This window comes from Curcuma longa, chromosome 20 (assembly GCF_044706935.1).
Source record: "Curcuma longa cultivar G26 ecotype Majalengka, Jawa Barat chromosome 20, ITB_CL_G26_1.1, whole genome shotgun sequence".
NCBI classification, from domain to species: Eukaryota; Viridiplantae; Streptophyta; class Magnoliopsida; order Zingiberales; family Zingiberaceae; genus Curcuma; species Curcuma longa.
In genome coordinates, this window is record NC_133880.1 from 3666854 (window position 1) to 3692534 (window position 25681).

The following is a 25681-nucleotide window of genomic DNA, read 5'->3' on the forward strand; positions in this document are numbered from 1 at the left end:
TTCTCATTAGCTATCTTCCTGTTGGTAGTACCTCTGTTTTGCCAACATGAAATTGTATATCCTTGTCACTTAATGATTTATCCAATGCCAATGGATCCTGCTTCCTTGTTTTCTTGCCACAGACATCAACTAAGCTACCCATAGCTTTCTTTCCTTCTGAAACAGATGCGAGTGGATACTTATGAAGTCCTGTATTCTTATGATAGGACGATTTATCTAATGCCACTGGATCCCTCTTCTTCCTTTTCTTGCTACCAACATGGACTTAAGCACTATATGAAACTTTGTTTCCTTCAGAAACAGATGGCAGTGGATCCTTATGAAAATGTTTATCCATATAACAGAACGAATTATCTAGGCCCAGCAATTCTTGCCTCCCTTTTCTTTCCATTAACAAAAATTACTCTATCTGTAACTTTGTATTCTTCATCAACAGGCATCTTGTTTTGTGTATTGCGGGTTGCTAAAAATACAGCATCTATTCCCTGTAAGCTCATCATATCAGAACAAGTTGCAGAAGTGTAACAGACTGTAGAGCTCTGTTGCTTGCTTCCAAAAGAATTTCTACCAACAGACTCCAGTGCAAACTGAGTACCTGCAATTGATCTTACGCACTGTCCTCCAGATACATCAAAATGAGAGCATTTTCAAACTGAGCCAGGGCTAGAGCTTGCGCTGCAGAAGATCACTCTCTGAACAATGAAGAGCTGATCGTAAATTTAATTTAAGATCTGATCCATCAACCTGCAAAACAACAGAAATGATGAAAATTCAATCCATACATACTGACCATGTATAATCACTCATCTGATTGAACTTTATGAGCCAAAAAACTAGATATGAACTAAATGCATGAAGATTTTCCTAGGAAAAACTAAGTTCAAATGTTGGAACACTAGGAGGATTGAACTCTCATTGCTCAGAATCATAAAAATATGGAATCTCTGCCTGCAAGTTAAGTTATTGGCAAGTAACATGTGAACAGACAATCAGAGTTTCCTATCTCAACTTAGGCTTCTCTTAACAGTCTCATAACTAACTTGATCTCATTAGAGTGGTCAAAACTATCTGAAGGTTCAGGTGTTTACCCTGCAAGGACAACGTATGACAGTCATCCCATGGTTAAACAAACATCCATCTACTGGAATATGAATATTCTTAAATCTAAAAAACTAGATTCAAAGTTGGCAAACACACCCAACATTAGCCAAATGCAACTTATGGCCTGAGTCTATCATGGCATGAAAGTTCCTTAGATGAGCATGCAAGTATTGTGATGTGTGGACATATGGGGCTATGATCTCTTAGTGTTGGTGGTGTCATGTGTTTGATATAGTTTCTTGTTATGATGGATTATATGTGTATGTTCAATAGCTAATGTTATCCGGGCTATGATATAAGTTTTTTGATTGTATATTTGAGGGAACTTGGACATTAATGGGCCTAATAGACCCACTTAAGCCCAATTCGTGAAGGCCTCCTAGCTATTAAAATCCGTTAATTAATAATTCTCATAAAAATAATAATTTAAATTCACTCCATCAACGCTAACATTTCCCTTCATTAACTCAATAATTATTTTTCATAATAAAATTTAAAATTAGTAATTGAAGATTTACTAAATCTAATCTGATTTTACTTTGCTCTATTGAACAAATGAATACGCAAAATAGATACCTATTAATAAATTAAACAAAAATAATACATAAATCACTTATAGTTAATCTACCTTGTTTATCTAGAAGATAATAGACATAATTTCAAATTGGGATCAAAATTATTAGTGCACTAAATATAACTTATATTGCCATATCTTATTTTTTTTATATACAATTTATTAAAATAAAATTTTGATATAGACTTTATAAACCTTCACTATATTATTAAAAATAAATCTAAATAACAAGTATATATATAATTAGAACATATTTTATCTTCAGGGAGTGATTGAGTCGGTTACTATAGAACAGACTTATTACAATAGATAAGGATCGAATCTCAGTAAATAGAGACAATGTCTTTTCTCATAGTGGCCAACTGCAGTTTTCCGATTTACTTCATCATAAATGATTATGGAGTCGATCGTGTGGAGCCGTTGGAGCAGCAGATTTCATCTTTTACTATAGAAAATAAATTTAATTTTTATATTCTATTTGAGTTCATTTATCTGAATAAAATATATAAGCCAAAAGCCAAAAACTCAACCCGAGTCAATTAGACATATCATTTTATAATTCTCACATCCATTTAAATAAAAGTAACAATGTTATATCATGTCGGCTCTTGTGAATGGGAGATATAAAATAAGATTTGATGAACAAGGTGATCATTTTTATTATAGTAAATTGTTTCACTTTGATTAATAATTTAATATATTAATAAGAAAATGATTAGTTGATATTGACTTAATTGAAAACAATGAAAGTCAAGTCTTCAAGGAACGTATTATTAAAAAAGTATACAACGAGAGGATATGAGACGAAAGAGAAAGACATAAAAAACTACGTCAATTGTACAATAAAGAGAATTTTTATTTTGTTTTTTTATTAATTATAGTAATTGTCTCACATTTGATTAATAATTGCGTGTTAATAATAAAATGAGTTAGTTGATAATTGACTTAATTAAAAACAATGAAAGCCAAGTCTTACTTTTAATTTCAAAATTATTTATGAGGTCATTAATTTCAGATAAATGAGTGGATTGGAAGATGATTGGTCATAATTAACCTTTAATTTGATTAATGTAATTGATAAGTCCAAATCACAAGCCACCTCAGCTACTGTGCAGAGATGGAATAGATGCCACTGGGGCATAGTTAAGTTGGTTACGACGCAGTAGAATTGTAGAAGAGGACAAGAGTTCGAATCTTGACGAAGTTAGGCAACACCTTCCTACGTCATGATCAACTGTAATTTCTCGATTTACCTCCTAATTTATCAATTCGGATAAATTAGAGGAGTTCAAATTGAAATGGAATTAAAATAAAATATTATTAAAAATTTGAAATTCTAAATTTTAAATTCGAATCGGTATAATTCGATCAACTCAAATAATTTAGATATTTTTTTACTATTTTTTCAATAAATCTTCATTTTATTTTAATACTTTATTATTATTATACCAATATTACATAAAATATCTTAATTTTAAAATAAAATTTAATTTAACCTCTCAAAAAAAATTCCATAAATTTTAAATTCGGATCCATCTGGATTGATCCGAATTTACTTTAATCCAAAACTCTTAATCTAAATCTGATGGGATTGATCCGAATTTACTCTAATCCAAAACTCTTAGTCTAAATCTGATCCGAATCCGAAAACCCTCACCTCTAACTTGACTTTTTTTTTTTTAAGTTGTTGAATCGGATTGGCAAGCCCGGTTTATTTTTGACACTCCCAGATAAGCCTAGGTGCAAGGATTTAATTCTTACGCTGGACACTTTTGAAGGCTCGTGGTGATTGAACTTCTAGCGAATTAGCTAGGGGGCCACCCATGAACACTTCTCTTCAGCAAATGGTAAAATCCATCATCCCAGCGATCTCATACTGTCAGCCCCACAATCATCTATGTAGAGGTAAATCGGGAAGCTACAATTAGCCACTATGAAGGAGGGCATTGTTTCGACTTTGTCGGAATTTGACCCTTGTCCACTTCAGCAATTCTGCTCTGCATTAACCAACTTAATCATGCCCTGCAGCCCTGGAAGCCCCATGAACACTTCTTTTTAACAAGTCTTTCCCGTACTAACCAACTCAATCATGCCCTGAAGGTCTCATAAACACTTCTTTGCAATAAAAGGTAGAATCTACCACTCCAACAGATCCACATGGTCAGTCCCACAATCATCTGTGACGAAGTAAATCGAGAAGTTATAGTTGACCACGACGGAGGAGGACATTACCTCGGCTTTACCGAGATTCGATTTTTATCCACTTCAACAAATTTATTCCGTCGTAACTAACTCAATTATGTCCCAGAGGTATAGTCGTTCCACTGGATTAATGAGACGTCCACGTAAAGATTATTCGGTGTACGTCGGAGATCTTACGCTGGAAAAAAAAAACCATCGTCACTTATTCTCTTCAGCAAGTAAAGTAACGCATGAGTTTGAATTTGTCTCCTAAAATCATCACAACCATTCGGTCAACGTGTTATCGTTATGCCTATAAAAGGGCACTAAGGCCCAGTTTACTTGAAGGTGCGGAAAGTAAATCTGAGGAAAATTTTCCTTTACATGCATGCATCTACTGTTTACTTTTATAAAATCTTAGTAGAGGAAAGAAATATAATCCATCTGTGGATCATTTTTCTCCCAAAAATGAGCCCTCCAAAATTGGACGGAAAGCGAGGATGGAAAATAAAATTACATTTCTCTCCCATCTTTCTCTCCAATCGCGCAGCCTCCCTCCTGCTCTCTTCCCCTCCTCCGCCATGACTTCGCCGACACCTACGGCCTCCCGCCGGATCTTCGTTGTCGTCCGCGCGTTGAGGAAGCAAGGAGCAAGCCGAAGCCCTACTACTGTTCTTCTTTCTCGGGAGCAGAGGTGTGCCGCTGTCACGTCTCATTCGCGCGAGGGTGAGGACCGGCATCCTTCCTTGTTCACCGGTCATAACCTTCTCCCTTGCGCGGCAGAGTCTTTTCCCTCGCACAAGAACCTTTCTCCACCTCCACCGGCAGAACCTTCTCCCCTGCGCGGCAGCCTTCTCCTCTGCTTGACACTGATCTCCTCTGCCAGCAAGAAGAACAGAGAACGAGAGATGTTGCTGGAGAACTGCTCTTGCTGTCGCTGGAGAGCTGCTCATGCTGTCGCCGGAGAGGAGCCCATCCTCCACTCTTGCTGTTGCTGTCAAGAACAGAGCTGAGCTCGTTGTTTCGTGAAGAACAGAGAGCTCTCCTTTGAGGCGGAGGAGAAGGAGCCACCGGCGATTAGGACGGCGAAGAAAAGAGGATGGCTTCGACGAGGAAGAAGGTTCACGGATGGGATGGGTATTTTAGACCAGAAACATAAATTTTATTTTCTTTCCTTAGTTAAGGTAAACAAGGTTTCAGGGATACGGATGAGGATGGATTTTATTCACCTTCCATCTCTTTTCCTTATCCTATCCTTAGGTTTGTTTCATCCATCCACCACCCACTCTTTATCCTATCCTTAGGTTTGTTTCATCCATCCACCACCCACTCTTTCAAGTAAACTGAGCATAAGAGCATCGCGACACCCAAAGAAGCAGGGAAACTGAGGGAATGGCGAATGAGGATGGGATAAGCCACTATTTGCATCCCCAACATCGCTTGGCGCATGTGCACATCGAGGGGAACTTCTTGTGCGACGGGTGCAAGGTCGTAGGACATGGCGTTCGCTTCCGGTGCCACGCCTGTAACTTCGATCTCCACGAGCACTGTGCCCGTTGCTCCTCCACTATCTCCGTCCCCATGCACTCCGACCATCTGCTCACCCTGCACGTCCTCTCTCAGGATAACCCACGTCGATGCGATGTTTGCCGTAAAACCGCTATAGGTTTGTGTTATCGATGCGTGCCTTGCGGCGTGGACATCCACCCGTTGTGCACTTTGGTTCGGCCAAACGGAGGAAGTTGGGTAACTGTGGGTAAAATAGTGCTGAAGGTTATAAATATAGCAGCTAACATAGCAGGATTTCCTGGATTGGACCTAATCGCCGATGCAATTGAAAGATGATGATTAGTATGGTAGGCAATGTATAAATAATTATTATGAGTGCTCATAATGATTGTTTTTTTTTTTGTGTGCAAGAGTGAATGATGGTTCATAATTAAGAATAAAATTGTTTGGGTTGTGTTTGTTTGTGTGCCTTACACTGCAAGAAACAATTTCACCGATTGAAGTTCCAAACAATTAATCCTCATATTCGATGTTAATTTGACAAAGGATTTCTATAGGCGGAAGCAATAAGGGTTAAATGCTGTTATATAAATTGAAACTCACGTCTCTTGCTCTCGGGGTATAATTGAGTTGATTACGATAGAGCAGAATTATAGAAGAGGACAAAGGTTTGAATCTCGATGAAGGCAAGACAATATCCTTTTCCTATCGTGACTAACTATAGTTTGTTGATTTACCTTCGTAATTTCATCTTTTGTAGAAAAGAAACTCACGTCTCTTACTTAACCTGAAGTAACTAGTTTAGACCCAGCACCTGTTGCATGATAACTAGGACTTTTTTTTTTTTTTAAATTTGTAAAGTTGCACTTTACATTCTCTTTTCCATAATATGGCCTCTTCCTTTTTATTGTTCACCGGGAAAAAAAAACTCTTCCTACCTCTGGCATGACTCTTTGCTAGGGATGTGTTCATCCTGTAGAAGTTAGATGTGAAATGAAGCAATTATGGAGTTCACAGTCTCCTGCACGTCCCCTACCCTGGCATGGCCGTGTATAAACTCACAGCTTTTGACACGGCCCCCTGCCAACTAGCATGGTCGTGTCGCTTTCTAACTTGTGGCAACCTGTTGACACGAAACAATATACCAACTTCAAATAGGCAAAATTTTTGACTCGAGGTGAATTACAATGCCCACAACCTATCAAATTCAAGGTAATTCAAAGCGCTACAAGTTTTGTTTAGAGTAAACCCGTAAAAACCTAATTTCAAGGCCTAAAAATGTTGTTTTGGTAGCAAACACAACAATTTAGGTCTGCTATTTCACTCTGAATGTCAGTTTTTGAGCCTTGAAATTAGGTTTTTATGGGTCCCACTTTGAACAAAACTTGTAGATTTTTGAATTATCTTCAATTTGATAGATTGTGGATCTTGTAATTTATCCCGAGTCAAAAGTTATGCCTATTTGAAGTTTGGTCTATTGTTTTGTGTCATCGGGTCGCCACGGGTCAAAAAGCGACACGGCTGTGCTAGTTGGCACAAGGGGCCGTGTCAGAAGTTGTGGATTCGGACATAGTCATGCTAAGGGGCACAAGGGGTGTGTCGGAGGTTGTGGACTCCGTGGTTGCTTCGTTTCACCTCTAATTTTGATAGGATGAACACATCCATGTCATGGGACACGACCAGATCGTTGAACGACTTCAATTTGATATATTATGTGTTTCATGGTTTAATTCGAGTCAAAAGTTATGATTTTCTTAAAGTTTAGAATTTAACAATCACGTTGTAATAATTACAAAATTGTAACCGCTATAATTGCGTAACTTTGAGAGATCATAATTTTGACTTAGACTGAATCATGGGATGTATAATATATCAAATCAAAGATCTTTGAACGAGCTTTGATTTGATGTATTAAGCGCCCTATGATTCAACTCGAGTCAAAAGTTATGACCTCTCAAAGTTTGGATTTAACATTCATATTATAGCAATTACAATTTTGTAATTGCTATACAGTTGTAACAACTACGATTTCATAACTGCTACAACATAAATGTTAAATTTTAAAATTTAAGAGATCATAACTTTTAACTCGAGTTGAATCATGAGACGCATAATATATCAAATCGAAGATTTCTAAATGAATTTCAATTTGATATTATGCATCTTGTCGTTCAACTTGACTCAAAAATTATGACTTATCAAATTTAGGATTTAAAATTCATACGTTGTAGCAGCTACAATTTTATAGTTGCTATAATTACATAACTTTGAGAGATCATAGCTTTTGACTTAGATTGAACTTCAGGATGCATAATATATCAAATCAAAGATCTCTGAACAAGCTTCTGTTTAATATATTATGTGTCTCATGGTTCAATCCAAGTCAAAAGTTATGATTTCTCAAAAATTTAGAATTTAATATTCATGTTGTAGTAGTTGTAGTAGTTACAGTTTCGTAGCTGCTACAACATGAATATTAAATTTTGGGTCCATTAGTTGATTTTAGTTTCAAAAGTGGCTAGATGAATTTAGAGATATCCAAATCACTCCAAACAAACTCCTATATGTTCGGTTCAGTTTCCTTATCACACTCATATCGTCAAACACCATCGCAATACACTGTATTGAACTCAATTTTTTTTAAACTCGTTTCTACCTTGAGAAATAATGTCGAAAACTCATTGTAAATAGTAAGACGATAATACTCACTATTCAATACCATAAATGAATTCATAAGACTCCCCTATATCGTATAAAATTAAATTTTTTATTTTTAAAATATCTTAGGTCTAGTTGATTTCATCGCAAAAATGATTGATTGATCTAAAGATATTCAAATCACTCCAAACAAACTCATATATGCTCGGCTCAATCTTCTTATTATACTTATGTCGTCAAACATAATCAGGATACACTATAATGAAAATCCATTCTCGCCTTGAGAAATGATGTCGGAGTTTCATTGTAAATTACATGACGATGATATTTTCTATCTGACATCACAAATGAGCTCATAGGAGACTCTCCTATGATAGACAAATTAAATTTTTAATTTTTAAAATGTTCTAGATCTATAAGTCGATTTTGTCTCAAAAGTGATTGATGGACCTAGAGATATTCAAATCACTCCAAACAAACTCTTATATACTCAACTTAATCTCCTTATTACATTTATGTCATTAAACACAATCACAAGGTACTATATTGAGAATAATATTTTTTTTTCAACTCACTAACTATGACACTATAAATAAATTTTTTAGACTTTTATTTTTTTAAAGATATTAAATTTTTAATTTTTTGAATAGCAAATATCTATCAATCAGTTTTGAATTGTTGATTGTCTTAGATAATTAGAAACAATTTTAAATGAAAATATATGTACTTATGTAATACCTCTGAATACATTCATGCCCTCAAATACTCATTTAATGCCCCTAAATTTATCATATCTTCAAACAATAATATGAAAAAATAATAATTCGAAAACAGTAACTACTCTTGGACAGAAACAAAGGAAGAGATTAATTTTTTTTGAAAAAAAATAAAATAGCTTGGAATTCCTTTGAACACTAACTAAAAGAGGAGGTATTATGAAAAAGAAAATGAAAAATAATTCTTGATTTAGTCAATCCAAAAATGAGATATAAAATTTTGAAGAATACACAAAATCAAGTACGTGATTTGAGAAAATTACCGAACAATCATGGTAAAGTGTTGATAATATTCAATTTCAAGTAAAAAAATAAACAAGATTTTATTTCCTTTTCACCGGATCAATTTCGTTTACAATGATCGAATATTCAAAATTACCGTCAATTTTCTTTGTAATTTTGGTAGCATTTTTGTTTGTTTTTCGACAACAGAAAATTCATGCTCTTGGCTACCAAATAAGTGATATGTGCAACACACAAATCAAACCAAATTGGTCAAACTTGGAATGAGCAACGGTATCTTTTGCTTCTGTCCAAACATCAACTTGTCTACAATTACTATACTTGATTGGGAGTTGAAATTGACACCAAATTTAATAATAACGTCAATGAACACAAGTTCAAAGCTTTGCTCAAAGCAATAACCAATGCCAGATAACAAAGATACGGAAGATCGAACACTTGGGAAGATATAAACTTACGATGATAAAACCATTACAAACATTGACGTAGATCACAATACAAATAGTCAGAAAAAGTCACGCTATGTTTGCTAAGTCTAACTACAAATAAAACCACTGATGCTCGATAAAGATTTTAACTGGAGATGGGGATTAAGGGTACACAAGATCATGCTTGCATTTAAATGAGGGGATCAATAATTATTAATCATGGCTATGTTACTTGACAAAATAAATATTTCTCCCATGGCAATCGGAAGATAGCATGTGTTCCCAGAAGTTGGGAAAGACCATTATGTACCATGAAGTGGTTAGTTCTTTTGTACAACAAATCATCTTATAAAGAAATTTACCATTTTCTGTAGCATCCTATTCCACTTGATCGCAAGTGAATGCCTTGCCTCTCCTATTTGAAACACCAATGCTAGGAATTCTGAAAATGGAAGGCACATATAACAGATTCTTCGGTTTAAAGTTAAATCTAGATAATTATAACATGAAAACAAGAAGCTTACCAAGAAGTATCCTCAACCAAAGATAGCTCACGTTGGGTTTGATTTTGGAGAGTGCAGATGTAATTGTTAACCCTAAATAAATGATGAAACCCTTCAGAATGTTTGTTTAACTGCATGTTTGTAGATATATCAACAGTAGGAACGTTTACCATGGTCAAGGTCATGGCGTGTTTCAAGGCCATATAAAGCACATTTGGCATATGCAAGAAGCCGCACATGTCTTGGTGCTCCCAGTTTGCTGATAATTGACCGCAATAATCCACTGAAAAGACATGAGCGTTTTTTTATTAAAGATCTCCAATAACATCGAATCTTAAATTCAAATCTTAAAGGTCATCTAATGTGCTCATACTCTGTCCGGATAATGGTGAAGAAATCAGAAGGTAGAGATTCCATGAATGATGAAATATCTTCCATCCTCAAGGAATGTAATTCTTGCTTCAAAAGTTTTTTCTCTTCATTAGACAATTGTGTTCCAAGAGCTGATTTGCTGAAAACAAAATGACCAAGTAACAACTAAACATGAATAATTCATTATAAAGGAAAGAATAATCGATAGTTTTATTGGACGTAACATCCAAAAAATCAACCCTATATTTAAAGAAGCATATTGATATGCTTTGAAACATCATTGAGAAAGATCAAATGAGCTACACTATTAGTTCTTGTCAAACAAATATTGGTACTAAACTGGTGCATTAGAAAATAAAGTCCCATAGCTGAACCAGGATTCTTAATCACAAATAGCTATATAAAATCACCATTTTATTGATTTATCTTCTCAAAATGCTAGTTTTATATTATGGCTAATTGAAAGTCATGCCATAAATAAGATCTAGAATTTATTATAGTATCAGGCTGATCGAACAATCAAAATAGTAAGATCATATTTCACCAAATCTTCTAGATATGCAACATGCTAGGAGATATTGCAAACGCAACTCCAACAAGACATTATTGCATGGATGAAAATGACAACCCCAGATACACACTTGAAGATTAAAGCTCACCTTTGTATAGTTCTTCCAGTAAAGATGACAGGAAAGTACTTCGAGTAGTTGCCAACACCAAACTTTTCACCCAAATGCTGTATTTTCTTTGAATCCAACCAAATCAAAGCTTTCCATAGCTCACAGTAGTTCAATCGGAACCGCTCATCTAATTCTCTATAGATCCCATGATCCAATAGCACTGCATCTCCAAAATTAGTAGTCAATGCTAGATTTCCACACAGTAGCATAATGGTTAATCAAATAGGGAACTGAAGATTGCAGCCTAACCAATAGAATAGCCACCATGACCTTGGGGAGAAACCAATATATTTCCAGGGTGTGGATCTCCATGCACAAAACCATGGATAAATATCATCTCAGCAAAGATTTCAATTAGAGATTGAGCAACCTGAAAAAAACACCTCAAATTGATACATATGAGATAAAACTAAAATAGTCCCACCAAGGCATCAACTAGCAAGATACATTTTGTTTGCATCCACCAATTTGTATCAAACTTTGATCCATCAAATCTATTGATTTCACAACCAAAAGAGATCCCAACTGATGTTAAGCAATGGATTTGACCAAAAGTTATTAGGAGATTAATGAATCATAACATAGAAAATTTCAAAGAAGACAAGTGTAAAGAGCCTTCATATTCACAAATTTGACAAGAAGTTTGAATTTGTTTTTCAACTAGTAAAGTGAAAGTTATAATTGGCTAACACTTGACATGTTGATAAACAAGAGAGCAACTGACCATTTTCAGAAGAGACATTGTTAAAATGTTGAAAAGCAAGAGAGCAATTGACCATTCTTTGAGCAGTTACAATTATATGGAGGTGACAAATGAAGAAAGTATTTTAATCAAAGCAGGTACCTTTTGAGTATTTATCTTGGAATTTCTCATGGACTCGACATCATCAACCTATATCAGTTGAGACAGCAAAGTGTCAATTATTGCACAGAAGAAAACTACATTCAAACGTATACAAAAGAAAACCCCTTCACAGTCATGGCAAATGGATTGGATGACATTATGCTAATCTCTTACTATGTGCACAATGAATTAACATTTCTCCACAAATTTGAAAAGAATGACTCAGGTCTAACATAGCAAGAAGGCCCACTGAACGAAAATAAAACAAGCCTTATTTGTACAGTAGCAGGTCTTCTGAATTAATAAAACAGAGCACTATTATATGTAAGCATAATCACTCTAAGCTCCTTGTTTGTACTTTGGCCTGATACCCATGTATCTTCACTTTAGCCAGAAGCGTGCAAGTCATGGCTCCTCTATGCATTGATGTGAACACCTACTTTTAACCTGAGTAATGGTACCCAACAAAGCCAAGGGAAAAAGAGCACAGTGAAGGAAAACAACAGAAACTAACATAGGTAATACAGCTTCACATAGAAGATGGATCAGAAAGAGAACTAAATCACACTTAATAGTCGACAAGGACAATGGAACTGCATCACCAGTGATGTGTGAACCGTGTAACTAAATCTTCTCTAAGCAACCAGTCCAAAGACACAGATGTGCAATCTCACAAGCATTATATTCCACCCTTGAAAAATTATTAATTGAATCTTAACAGGCAAAAATACTCCAGAGTTTATTGATTTGGGAATATTTGTCTGATATTATAACTCCTCAGAATAATTTAAAAAAGGTTCAAGAACAATTTATGGGTTACTACTATAATAGTTTTATCAATAAGTTTAAAGTATTTAAGAGACAAGCTTATAAGGCTTTAGGAAAATGAGGTACATAGAATGCAAGGTCTTCAAAGCTACGACATTAGGGCGTTTGAGTATATGAAGAGTTTCCAAAATATTTCCAGATAGGTTAAACAAGTCACATACCTTGTATCCACTGCAAAACTGCATTGTCAAAACTTGGCTTGTTGTTAAATCCTGAGAAAAGTCAGCCAAAGTCAAATTCCACTGGCATCTCAAACCAAGACATCATAAAAAGCCCATTCAACCTTATCTAGTATGCTGACACAACTACAAATTCTGTTGACAAACCACATACCCAAAATACACCAGGTATTCTGACAACCTTATTGTTCCTAAGATTTCTTGCTGTTCTCTCGGAGTTCTTTGCCTCTTGAACAAAATCTGTAGATATGAAATAGTAAACAAGGATAAACTTGATCAATGACAGGGTCTTTCAGTTGTCTTTGCTCAAGTCAGATAACCAGTTAAAGAAATTAATGGATTATTCTTAATGAATACAAACCTATGAGCTATCCTCAAATTTGATGAGAGAACAGAAAAAAATAACCAACAAAACAATCTTGGACAATTTTACTTTCTTCCACTATTGAGAGAGCCACGAGTGTTAGTCATGCAATACTGAAGGTCACAAACTATCAAATACATGTTAAAAAAATTGCAAATCTAAACTCATATTTCAACCATTGAGATTTCACAAGTGCAAAAATGGAGACCATCCCATTGGAAGACTGGAAAGGGGAAATCTATAGCTATTAATACACTACATCACAGAGAGCTCAGAGCCAATAATTTCAAAACTCCAGATTAATGGCAACTGTAGACATATGAAATGCATATTTGCCAAAAGAAAATAATCAGATATAGAAATAATGATTAGTCAATTCAAAAACTGCACATTGTGAAGTGTACGGATTAAAATTTTCCTTAAAATAGAAACAGGAATGAGATAAATGACAAGTGCAAGAGTATATAACTCATCATGTCAGTGAAGCAAACAGTGCCACTTCTATATTGTATGACTTGAAAGACAAGTTTGACAGCACAAACAACATAATGAACTTTTGACTACTCACCAAGTTCCAAGAACATTGCCCTTTCAAATTCTTCAATTATTCTTTCAAACCGATAATCTGGGAAAACCTGTAGATATTATTTCTTCAAGCAAATGTCGAAATCTACAATATCCAAACAATTAAACGAATAGAGTTCTATGGAGCAGATACTTTGCAGAGTAAATTTCGAATTAGAAAATAAAGTCAGCCATCTTCCTAACATTATGATAACACAAACTTTCTTGCCATTCAATCTTTCAAGGTAACAAATTAGGAAATCAGTGTTGCCTGGGATTAGTGATGGGAGACCTAAATCCTCTAATAACACTAATATCCTGAAGAGCACTTTACTTTGAACCTTTGAAACATTTTCTTTATAGCTAATCCTTACTGATACTAATTGTTGGGTAAAATAGTAGAGATGGAGTTTAACAACAATAACTTAGGATCTGACTGTCAAGTCTAGTTTAGGCAAGGGCCATAAACATGGTTGTATTTCTAATTTTGAATGTTAAGAAGAATGATGTATGTATTATTATCAATTAACTTATATGGTTAGGGTCATCTACACCTTTAGATAGGGAAAATCTCAAATCTTTTCTTGTGCGAGACTCAGCACATAGTAATATGTAGTAGAGTTATTGCCTATCAATCTGGAGAGAAAATGTGGGTTGGGAAAGAAGTTCTAAGGTGACCTTGATCTGGGGTGGATCAACACTTCCAATGACATATACAAATCCCCACTAAATTTGCACACCTCAGTTTGAGTAAGCAGTGAGTTGGAAAAGCAACCATCTGCTATATAAAACATAAAAAAAGAACAAGCTGATGGAAACTAACAGGGCTGTTTCATGTTATCTTCCTTTTGCAATTTTTTTTTTATTTTGCCAATGTTCCCAAGGTAGCTAGAAGCAACCAAACCAGCCAATTTTTCTCTCAAATAAGCATTCTGATAGTGCCATGAGAGGAGTTCGCTCAGAATACTCCCAATGAAATACCAGCATAATAAATAAAGCATTTGCTACATTCTCATCATTGGTTTTCCAGTGCATAATTTCAAAATGTGTTGGTAGTAAAGACGATTTTCACATTATGTTTTGCATACCCAAGCAACTGCCTTAGACAGAACAGCCATAGTTGTAATATCAATCTTCATCTGCTGCTCTAGACCTGGGTATTGTACCTAGATGCAAAGATTATAATTTTTATACTGAAGGATTAATAAAATAAGGTAAATTTTAGAAGATAAGTTTTCTTCTTCATGCAACAGTAATCTAAAAAGCAAGAAATAAATGAAAGGAAACTTGACCATTAGCATTTATTGGAGACAATCTAGATAAAAGAACCCAACTTTCTGAATGTAAGCAAACAGCATAATGAATAATCCTTAGGATTGTAATGTTCAAACTCCAAAGTACTTGAACTTTTACAATTAATAGATGCATGGCACAAAACTCATCCGCAACAACTTTGTTATAGGCTTATAGCAATACAAGAAATCACAAGTTGCCAAATCTTAGCATGGTAAATAACCATAAGAAATCTGATTTGAATAATGAGAAATAAAAGATCGCAACAAACAAATAATTTTTAATCAGATGTACTGCAACTGCCTCCATACTTGATCAAAATTAAAAACTATATCAACAAAAAAACAGAACTTTGTCAAGGAACCAAGCATAAGCAGACTACTGCTTAACAACATTAATGAACGTATGAAATAAATATTATCATGTTCTTGCAAGGCCTTAAGGAAATAAATTTGGGGTGTTAATAAGAGATAAGAAAAATAGAAAATAGAGGTACTTTAGTTTCTAGGGAAAACAGGATGTCAATTCTGTAAAGGAAGCTATTTTATTTTCATCTTATTTGTGATTAAATTTCTTATATGGAATTTTAAAGATTCCAATCAAAAGCAAGAAGAATAGTTTTTGTTATATTTGTCATTAATATGCTAATTATGATATTTCTTTATTGAATCATCACCATACAATTAGAAGACTCAAATATTTGACAAGAATTTGGTTGACCTGGAATGACTCAGATCCAATGTTTCAAAAAAGTATCATCCATGCATCTAAATATCAAGATATATGGAGATAACCAATTGGTTTGCATCTCAAATTATTCAAGTAATTATTAGATGTCCAGGCAAACCTAACAAGTTTCTTTTCATGAATCATACTACATTAAAATTGGATGCAAAGTCAACATAATAATTTCTAACGAAATTTTGACAGGACAGCTTCTATTCCAATATATTTGAGTTCTCTTTCAACTAAATATATATCAATATTGGGAAATTAGACATGTGCTACTCCCTCCATGACTATCCACTAGGCCATCCTATACACACCAATCATGTGGCACAATTAGTCACAATTACTCAAGATGGTCTTAGATGCTGTCATATTTCATAGAAGTACTTATATTGTATTTACGATATATATTCGGTAACAACCACTCTTTTCCTAATCTTACATTACTCAGTTGTTCTATCAAGGCCATGCTTCACAATAGTACTTTCAAATTACTACATGTTTTAAAGTTTGAAAGGGACTTAACTACTACATATTGAAGTGTAATTTTATGTTGAATTAAACATAGGCAAAGAGGACCACCATGGGGAAGAAATCCATTTTCCTTTTCCCTATTAACTTTTACATTGTCTATTACCTATTGGATTAAAATCTATGGAAACATAAAAGTTCAGACACTATCACTGATTAGCATGCAGTGAATTTAAATTACAGAAGCTATCAAGTCTAGTGATGGTTCAATGTTATTATGCATCAAAAGAGATATAGATGCGAAATATGTTACTCACCATAATTCAAGCTATCAAGCACGATAGGATATATTTTCAAATGAATAAGTGACACAGAAATTTCAAGAGTAACTAACAACTGAGAATCTCAGCTATCATTTTAGCAATGCCAACCTTTACAGCAACTTCTTGGTAATTCTTCAGGAGTCCATGGTGTACTTGAGCAATTGATGCAGCAGCAATTGGCTGTTCATCAAATGCCAGAAATCTGACCGATAAACAAGTTTGAAACATTAAATTTTCATCATATATGGCATGCAATGAACCAACATATATTTTCCATGCCAGTGGATCTAGCTAACACCTATTCTCCTGACAAGATGAAGATCAGTTCAACTAGGCAACTTAGTAATCACCAAGAGTTTTTTAGAGTAGGCTTTGAATATTAAATAACAGGTGAATCACAATGCTACCTGATGTGCCCCCATCACTACTAACTACTGTAATACTCATTATCATCCTTTCAAAAAACTTTTTGAAATAGAAAAGAGAAAACTAAATTAACAGCAATAATACAGCAAGAGTGTTTTAGAATAGGTTTCATATAATAAATAACAGGATTATCCAAATGCTATCATGTATGCCCCCATTTTCGAACATCTACAAAAATCAATCTGGAAATAAAATGAAGTTGCTCAGAGGATGTAGCTACATTTCTGATAAATCCTTTCCCAAGTTTCTGGCTATTACATCTTCAATATCTTTGAAGTGGTATGGAGTTGCCTGAGATATCACATTAAAAGGGCATAACACAATAAATCAACTCATTCATTCTTGTGGTACAAAAAAGGAAAGCAAAAGGTATAGAACAAATTAAAGCCTGATCTTGCAAAGATGAAAGGATTGAAGTATATTCTTTGGGGACTTGTCTCAAGGAGGAAACAAATTGACCAGCTTTCACATAGAAACCTTTATTGGCTTCACACAACTTTTTTAACCTCTTAGCGGAGCGAAGATGAACCTGGATAAGCCATAATAGAACAGAATGGAGATTAGCTTTGTTCTGTTAATGTTTGAGTACATTAGCAATGAGCCAGATATCATAACACTTAAGTATCAAATACAAGTAAAAAAAGGGCGGGCTACATAACAAATGATATACAAATACTTGAAAAAAAGTACAAGAAAAAAGTAAAGAGACGTTGAAGACTTATTGATCAAGCAAGGTCTTGCCTGAACTAGTAATGATAATCAGTTAATCTTTGGGAAAAAAACAACTTAATATGTAAATTCTTCTCCAGGTCTGCAGAACATCCAGGCAGTCTCTTTTTCAAACTTCCCATTATGAATGGCGTCATCTAAACTAGAAGAAACAGCCATACAACATCTGTAGACCAACATCGTTGAGTATCTGGAATCTGGACTTCTCACTTGCTAGAAGCCAACAGTGCATGTGTTGTATTTCCTTAACCAAAAAGTTAGTTCACCAAATTGATCTCACAAAGCATGGTCTTTCAACATTATCTATATCTGGCATTTTTAAGCTAAGTCCTTTCAAGAACTGAGATAGGACAGGCAGAAAACTGTTGATGGTAATCTGCATCAACAATAAGTTTACTATGTATTTCTTTTATTTGGTTTTATTTTAATCTTCTTGTATTTTCCCAAACCTGTATCCAGAATGTAAAAGGGTTGTAAGTTGGTTTAATTTGGAGGCAAATCTTATTTATTGAGCTGGGACACTATCTGATTCACATCCTATTTATTGAGCATCATCAAGAACTCAAGATTCTGTGTTTCCAACTCATGACGGTAAGGCATGAATCCTCTGTGGAGTAGTTTCAATGTGATTTCTGGTATTAAAGTCAAGGAAGGACCTGATGTCACCAACATCTGCAAGATTGCACCAATTATCAGGTAGTTTAGCATTTCCAAAGTGAGTCTTCACCACACCAAAGTGGAGCTGCTTATGAGTCTTCACACACCCTTTGCGTGATGAAGCCAGACACTTAAGCAGGGCCATGCACAGCAATGAGAAATGACACAGATGTTTCAACTGCCAGGTTTTAATCATCAAACATTTTTTAAGGGCTCTTGGCCCTTGGGTAACATAACAGTGAGTTGTTGGCCTTGACACAGCCAGATTAGATCAAATAAAGTTGTCTTCTGTAAGATGTTTGATTATGAAACAAGATGAAAACAATAAACATTGGAGGAACAAAACTCTGTATCTTAAGAGTTGAGTTCAAACTGTGTGAAATTCACATCACGTGGGATGCTGATGAGTATTCTGCACCCTTTAGTGAATTGAGGTGAGCAAGACGACTACAAGTATCCATTTTATTTCTTCTACACTCTTATTTTCCTTGAGGAATCAAGGTAAATGGGAAAAAAATGGAGGCATCCTCATCTTCTTCATTGGAAGTGTAAGGTAATCATCACATGATGATGGTCATTTCCAGTGATTCATCATGTGTGTGAGGCTCAGAGTTATCTTCTATTACTCCCCTTATCCCTAATTCATTATACAGTATGCCTAGGTCTATTGATTATATGCATAGTTATTTTGTTAATTTCTGGAGACCCTTTGCAGGATGCTGAGTAAGAATGAACTTTGATTCTTTTCAACATGTACAGTTGAGATGCTTGGTAAAAAAATTGTCACTCATTGGAGTGGATTTTCCTATCGCTTATAAAATGGTAATGAACATCTGTTGTTAGATTCCCAACATCTAACTTCGGCTAAACTTACAATATTCTCCAACATTGGTTCATGAACATCACTTGATGGGATGCGTGTAGGTGGTCTTCAAGTTTTAACAATAGTTACATGAACAGCTAACAACGAAATTGAAACACTAATTTTAAGCAACTAATATCTTGAGACATGAATTAAAACTAGAAACAGAACATATTGCGGGTCACAGACGGCTACCAAAGCAATGAACAAGAGATTGCACCTCTGACAGCTTCCTACGGTAATCGCTGGAATTGGGAAGTAAATGACGTAAAGAATACTTGTAATCCACCACTATAAAGGCGATCTGGAGAGACGAAGACGAATGGTCGGAACCCAGCGCAAGAACGAGAATGGAAGACGGGGGTTAATACCCACCGTGTAGATCGCGCGAGGGGATCTGATGACGCCGTTGATGACGGAGCCGAACTTGTCGCCCGTGGACGAGAGAGGCGAATCGGCAGCAGCGATAGGCCGAGGACTCGCCGCCCAGGCGGCGCCGGCGACGGTAACCCCCACCGCGAGGCGGAGCGGGGAGGTCCCTACGGTGGCGATTCCGAGCAGCCATCGGCGGCATCCGGGCATTTCAAGGGATTGCTAGGGCTTGGAATCTGCCGAACGGAGGAAGGCGGTCGCGATTCGCAGTTACTGCGAAGGCCCAAAAAGAACGCAACGATGACGGTGAAAGTGTTTCCCGAACCTACTCGAGACTGTGAGTATATAAATAATGTGCAACCGGTGACGCAATGCTGACGTCAATTTTGAAAATTAAAATTTATTCTAGCCAAATATTTTTCAAACAGAAAAAAGAAGAAATTTGTGAAAAATACTCAAGTTGTAAAGCTATGACAGTTGTTTACTGATGGCTTTGCTCTCTTCAAACTCTATTTTCCAACTTTATTTATTAAAATAATAATAATTAAAATGGTCCCAAAATTAAATTAAATTAAATTAATAATAGTAATAAAGTGATGGTCACCTGAGACAGTTGTTTGCCGACCTCTCCCTTTCTTTCTAGCTCATATTACCTGTCTTCCCATCCGCCAAGATCATGGCCTCCCTCCTCCTTATTCGTTGGCTCCTCCGCAGTTCTCTCCCTCTCGCCTCTTCCTTTTATCCCTCTCCCTCCTCTTCATCCCCTCAATCGTTCCTCCTCCCCTCTCATTCGCGGCCAAACAACACCGCATTCTGTAAGCAAAGGTAGAGACGACGATGGCGTTCCAGGGGACGACCACCAAGTGCACTGCCTGCGACAAGACGGTGTATTTGGTCGACAAGCTAGTCGCCGACAAGCGAGCCTACCACAAGGCCTGCTTCCGCTGCCACCATTGCAATGGCACCTTGAAGGTCCATTTTATCTTGTTCGTTTTCTCAATGATTACTGTTCTTGTTATTGATTTTTTTCTTTTTGTTTGTTTTTGCAGTTGGGAAACTTTAATTCCTTTGAAGGAGTGTTGTACTGCAAGCCCCATTTCGATCAGCTCTACAAGAGCACTGGCAGCCTGGATAAGAGCTTTGAAGGTCACCGTCATTCTCTGCTATTTTCTCGCGAGAAACTCTTCTTTTTCTGAAACCTGAAACTGCTCTCGTTTGCATTCCTCAGGGATCCCGAAAGTTGTGAAACCAGAAAAGCCTGTCGACACTGAGGTAGAGCAATTCGTCCAAATCAAATTGCTGTTTTTACTGACAATGCAATAACACCAATTATGATACTGCAGAATGCCAGCAGAGTGTCGAGTGCCTTCGTCGGCACAAAGGAGAAGTGTGTTGGATGCGAAAAGACTGTTTATCCAACTGAAAGGGTATGCATATATATATATTTTTCGATGTAGTTGATCTATAACTGATTGCTGGTGTACCTGAATTGTTCTTGAAGGTTAAGGTTAATGGAGCTGCATATCACAAGAGCTGCTTCAAATGCTGCCATGGCGGATGCGTCATCAGCCCTTCGAACTACATCGCCCACGACGGGAAGCTCTACTGCAAGCACCACCACACTCAGCTGATCAAGGAGAAGGGGAACCTGAGCCAACTCGAGGCCGACAGAGAGAAGAGTTCGAGTGCGGATGAAGCAGCCGGCGAGTCAGAGGCACCTAAACCAGAAGAAACACCTGGTGAGTAGGTGATGGCCTACGAAGACTGACTGACACTGCTTGATGCCCGGTGTGTGCTTAGTGTTTTTGTTCGAAATGTGTTGAATTGCTGTGTATTTTTGTTGATCTTGGACTCGTGTTGAAATGAAGTGGAACGATCTTGTCTTCGACTTGTTTGTTTGTTTGTCAAGGAAGGTGAAGAAGCTACAACAAAGTGACTACTTGATTTATATTTCCAATTGCTTGCTTTCTATTCGACTTCAAAAATAAAAGCTCAAGTGACCAGTAGACAGATAAACAGTGGGTTCATTGAACATGCAAAACACTTCACCTTCGATCACATGCTGATTAAGTGCCCATTTAATGCCCCTTTGGCTATTATTTTGTATAAAGTTTTATCTATTTTAGATTATTATTTTACATGAGCTGAGATTTATTATTATTTTTATATAAAATTTTATTTATTTTGATTATTATTTTACATGAGCTTGGTTTGGATCAAAGTTAGACAATCTCTGTTACTCAACTCCAAGAACACTTTGGGTTCGATGTAAAACATTGATTAGGATAATCTCGGAGATCGTTCATCAAATTATATTATGATAATTGCTACTTTAAGGTCATCCACTTTTCTTCTGCAAAAAAAAAAAAAAAAAAGTGGATGAAGTTAAAGTAGCAATGATTTACTTTAAGATCATCCACAAATTATATTAAAGAGCGACAAGATCGTATGGGGCATAGGTAAGGCGGATTCCATCTTTTGCAAAAAAAGAAAAGAAAAGCGACAAAATACTCAATGATTTATCTAAATACTGAATCTCAACAAGATATTTAATGACACACTATAGAGTATTTTCTTTCTTGAAAAATTTATTATTGGACCTTTCAAATTTATCTTATTAGTCAGTAGAAAATTTTTGTAAGACTAAATAAAAACATTTTTTATTTTTATTATTTGAAATAGGGTGTCTTATTTTAAAAAGAAGATATCCAAATATTAATAGTTTAACTAAAATTAACCTAATATGCCCAAAATTAAAAATATTTTAAAAATAATTAAAACTAAATAAAACTGCTCTGATTTATCAAAATTACTTCAACTTATTAAAGTTGATGAAATACTATTAGAGTGATTTTATAAAACTACTACAATTAAAAAGTGATTTTGAGTAAAACTTTTATAACATAAATTGTTTATCAAAACTATTAATAATACACAGCCGTACATCAAAATTAATTGAGATAGCTATATTATTAAAGATTTGTCTATGTTAAAACTTAAAAGTAAGACTTTTAACTTAAACTCCTACAATATTATCGGAATAAAAATATTTTTAAAATAACAAATAAAATATGATAAATTTTTAATATATATAGTTTTTTAAAAAGCTACTTTTTAATGATAATCAAAATAAAAAATTATATTATATTATATTATATATATAAGATTATAATATCCTACGCGTCTGATCTTTATAGAAATCTTAATTATAAATAAAAAATAAATAATATCTTAGGTAAAAGATGGAATCCGCCATCACAACGATCTTACACGATTGGTCTCACGATCATCTTTAAGAAGTAAATCGAAGAAAAATTACAGTTGATTACGACAGAGAAGAATATTACTCGACTTCGTCGACTAATTTGAATCTTTGTCTTCTTTTCTCGTAAGTTTGTTTCATCGTAATCAACTCAGTTATATCCCAGCTGAGACCGGGGGCAATAATATCATTTCTATTTCAGATGTTTCAAATACTCTAGAACATTCGAAATTTTCTATTGAAGATCAGGTGCGTAGAATATCACATTTCGGGCAATGTGATGTGGTAGGTAGTACTAAAGTTAAAAGAGGAAATATTGTAAAGGTCAATTCGAATTGTTTTGCAACGGGTAGTAATGATACCTTGGAATGTTCCGCCGGAACTAGTTAAGAGCCTGTCGTCTTCCTGACCCACACCGAACCCGCCTCGGCGCCGTTCCTCAGCCGCCGCTGGCCATCGCCTCCTCTCGTCGGCATCCAACTCCTCCTCGGCGCACTGGCAAAGGCTCCATAGCTTCCGTTGAATCTCTGCCGGTCGATCCGCCGTGGCCACTCAGATCCTCGGCCTCCAGGAACCCCGACGGACTTGGGCTGCCCCACTCCCCACCGATTTCGACCCTCGCCCTCCGTCGTAACCGCGATGGATTTCTCCTCCGAAGACGCCTCCTCGGATTCGATGGGCGCCGACTCGGTTCCGGTTAGCTTCTCCGAATCGGATTTCGCCTGTTTCTTCTCCCTCCAAGTTGGCTTACGATCTCCGCCAGCAGGTTCGCCGATGGGAGGGGCCGGAACGGGATCATCGGCGGTTCTCTTGGCCTCGTCCAGCTCTGGGATCGAGGGCGACACCGGCTTCGCAACCTCCCATCTGAGGGATACAAGAGGAGGCTGATCCTTGCTGGATCGGGCCGCCTCTTCTCGCTTGGCGTTGAGATCGAGATGGAGATTGCGAAGCCTCTCTTCCTCGTCGCCCTGCTCCTTGAGGCGCCGTTCCTGCAGTTGCTTGAGGGTCACGTAGTTCTTCCGAGTAGCGGAAGACGCGGCGGCGTTTACTTTGGCGGTTGCCATGATCGAGTCTGCTTCCAGAGTTTCTCTGGTCAAAAAGTAAGTGGGGCGTCCTTTTCATTAGGATGAGGGTTTTTTTTTAAAAATTTATTTATTATTAAAATAATATTTCATCCGGTCTTTAAATTTTATATATTTTACTTTAAAAAAAATATTTTTATTTTAAAATTTTATTATGATAATTATAAAATCTACCCTAACAATTATTATTAGTATGGATGATCATAATCTATAATTATAATTCTTAATTATTATAATATAATATTAATTAAAATTAAAATTAAAATTAGTATGTAATAAGAGATGAAGCATTCATATTTTAATAATTATAAATTATAACTACTATAATATAATATTATTAATATTAATAAAAATAAAAATATTAATATTGTAATACTTATATATTTATAATTATTATAATAATATAAAAAATAAGGATAGTTTTAAAAATAAAAATATATTGGTGCGGGATGATGTATTATTTTTATAATAAATGAAAAAAGATTTTTATAATATATTGTCTAATTTATCGGATACCTCTAATTTTTTAACCAAAATAAATAAATAATTGGATTATAAATTTAGTTATTATTTACTAATTAAAATTTTAACTAAAAGTAATAAAAATAATTATTAAAAAAATTAAACATAATGATAAAAAAAATTAGGATTACTTTACGACTCATTAGGAGATTATCTTAAATATGATGAATATTGGGCTCATTCAATACTGGGCCGTTGTAGGCCCGTTAATCTCCTTCTCCAAACCCTAGATCGCCTGTGGCGGTCCTCAACTTCTTAGGGTTTAAATATTTCGCCGGTCCATTCCTCCCCTTCACGCCCTCTGCGGCGTTCCTCTGCCTCCCTCCGCTTCCATGGATTCTTTCCCTCTCCAAACCTAATTGTCCCTCTCGATGAAGGAAAAGGAAAAAGGATCAGGCGGCGCCTCCTCGAATGTCTGCGACGATAAGCTTTGCCATCGAGGCTTCTCAGCGAATCTTCACCATTTTTTCGTTCATCCCGCCTCTCCCCATCTCTCGTCATTGCTTTCGCATGAATCGTACGGTGTTCGTGGCTTTGTGCATGAGCTATTTTTACTCTTTAAGCCATGATGAATGATGCTACTTATTTATGTCTGGACATATGAGATCCAGTGTCCGTGATATGATCTGCATCGTCTGAGCTATGTGCCAACAGATCTCACCCAGTTCTTTTTCTTCCAGATTTTTGATATGTTTGGTTCTATCTTGCATTTTTGGTTAGCAAATCCTTTGGTTTTGTTGCAAGCTTCTAATTTTTTCTTAGTTTTTACAGCATTTCATTCCTTGTCTTCTTCTTTACACGAAGACTTGAATTCTGTCACTGTCATTTTGCTGCTTGTTTAACTTTTTTTTTCTTCCCCTTTCATTGCTTGCACAACTCTTTACTATGAACTGAAGCTTGGTGCAGATTTGTGCCAATCCAGACCCTTTTTTTGTTCTGTATTTATTTGTTCTAATCCGTTGCAAAACTGACAAATGTGACTAAGTGTTTGGCCGATTTCCAGTTTTTAATCTTTTGGTAGTCCACAGATTGCATCTGTTTTCAGATTCAATACAAAGCTATGATGAAGAATGAATGTTCTCTCAACAAATGAGGCATTTCTTTGATTATTAATGGTTCTACTGAGCTTATAATACATTTTTTATCAAA

At 35.7% G+C, this 25681-nt stretch overlaps 4 protein-coding genes across 4 annotated transcripts; 2 read left to right on the forward strand and 2 right to left on the reverse strand.

The window, feature by feature from the left end:
• The first annotated feature begins 5248 nt into the window (after positions 1–5248).
• Positions 5249–5701, forward strand: LOC141813590 (protein VACUOLELESS GAMETOPHYTES-like). Its single transcript, XM_074701552.1, has one exon. The coding sequence runs from the start codon at positions 5249–5251 to the stop codon at positions 5699–5701; it is 453 nt and encodes a 150-aa protein (XP_074557653.1).
• A 3862-nt stretch (positions 5702–9563) lies between these two features.
• On the reverse strand, positions 9564–19966 carry LOC141813741 (uncharacterized). The gene is made up of 16 exons (XM_074701724.1): positions 19670–19966; positions 19515–19598; positions 17435–17575; positions 17267–17337; positions 16729–16822; positions 14893–14970; positions 13809–13875; positions 13031–13116; positions 12859–12909; positions 11870–11917; positions 11275–11395; positions 11005–11185; positions 10347–10484; positions 10144–10256; positions 9995–10066; positions 9564–9912 (listed from the first exon to the last, which is right to left on the reverse strand). The coding sequence occupies exons 1-16, from the start codon at positions 19874–19876 to the stop codon at positions 9812–9814; spliced, it is 1653 nt and encodes a 550-aa protein (XP_074557825.1). The 5' UTR covers positions 19877–19966; the 3' UTR covers positions 9564–9811.
• Positions 19967–20370: 404 nt separating this feature from the next.
• LOC141813740 (LIM domain-containing protein WLIM1-like) lies at positions 20371–21534 on the forward strand. Its single transcript, XM_074701723.1, has 5 exons — positions 20371–20638; positions 20716–20812; positions 20895–20938; positions 21010–21093; positions 21168–21534. The coding sequence occupies exons 1-5, from the start codon at positions 20504–20506 to the stop codon at positions 21411–21413; spliced, it is 606 nt and encodes a 201-aa protein (XP_074557824.1). The 5' UTR covers positions 20371–20503; the 3' UTR covers positions 21414–21534.
• LOC141813739 (uncharacterized) lies at positions 21367–24016 on the reverse strand. Its single transcript, XM_074701722.1, has 2 exons — positions 23291–24016; positions 21367–21384 (listed from the first exon to the last, which is right to left on the reverse strand). Exon 1 carries the CDS (start codon positions 23990–23992, stop codon positions 23315–23317), a length of 678 nt encoding a protein of 225 aa, XP_074557823.1. The 5' UTR covers positions 23993–24016; the 3' UTR covers positions 21367–21384; positions 23291–23314.
• Between the last annotated feature and the right edge of the window lie 1665 nt (positions 24017–25681).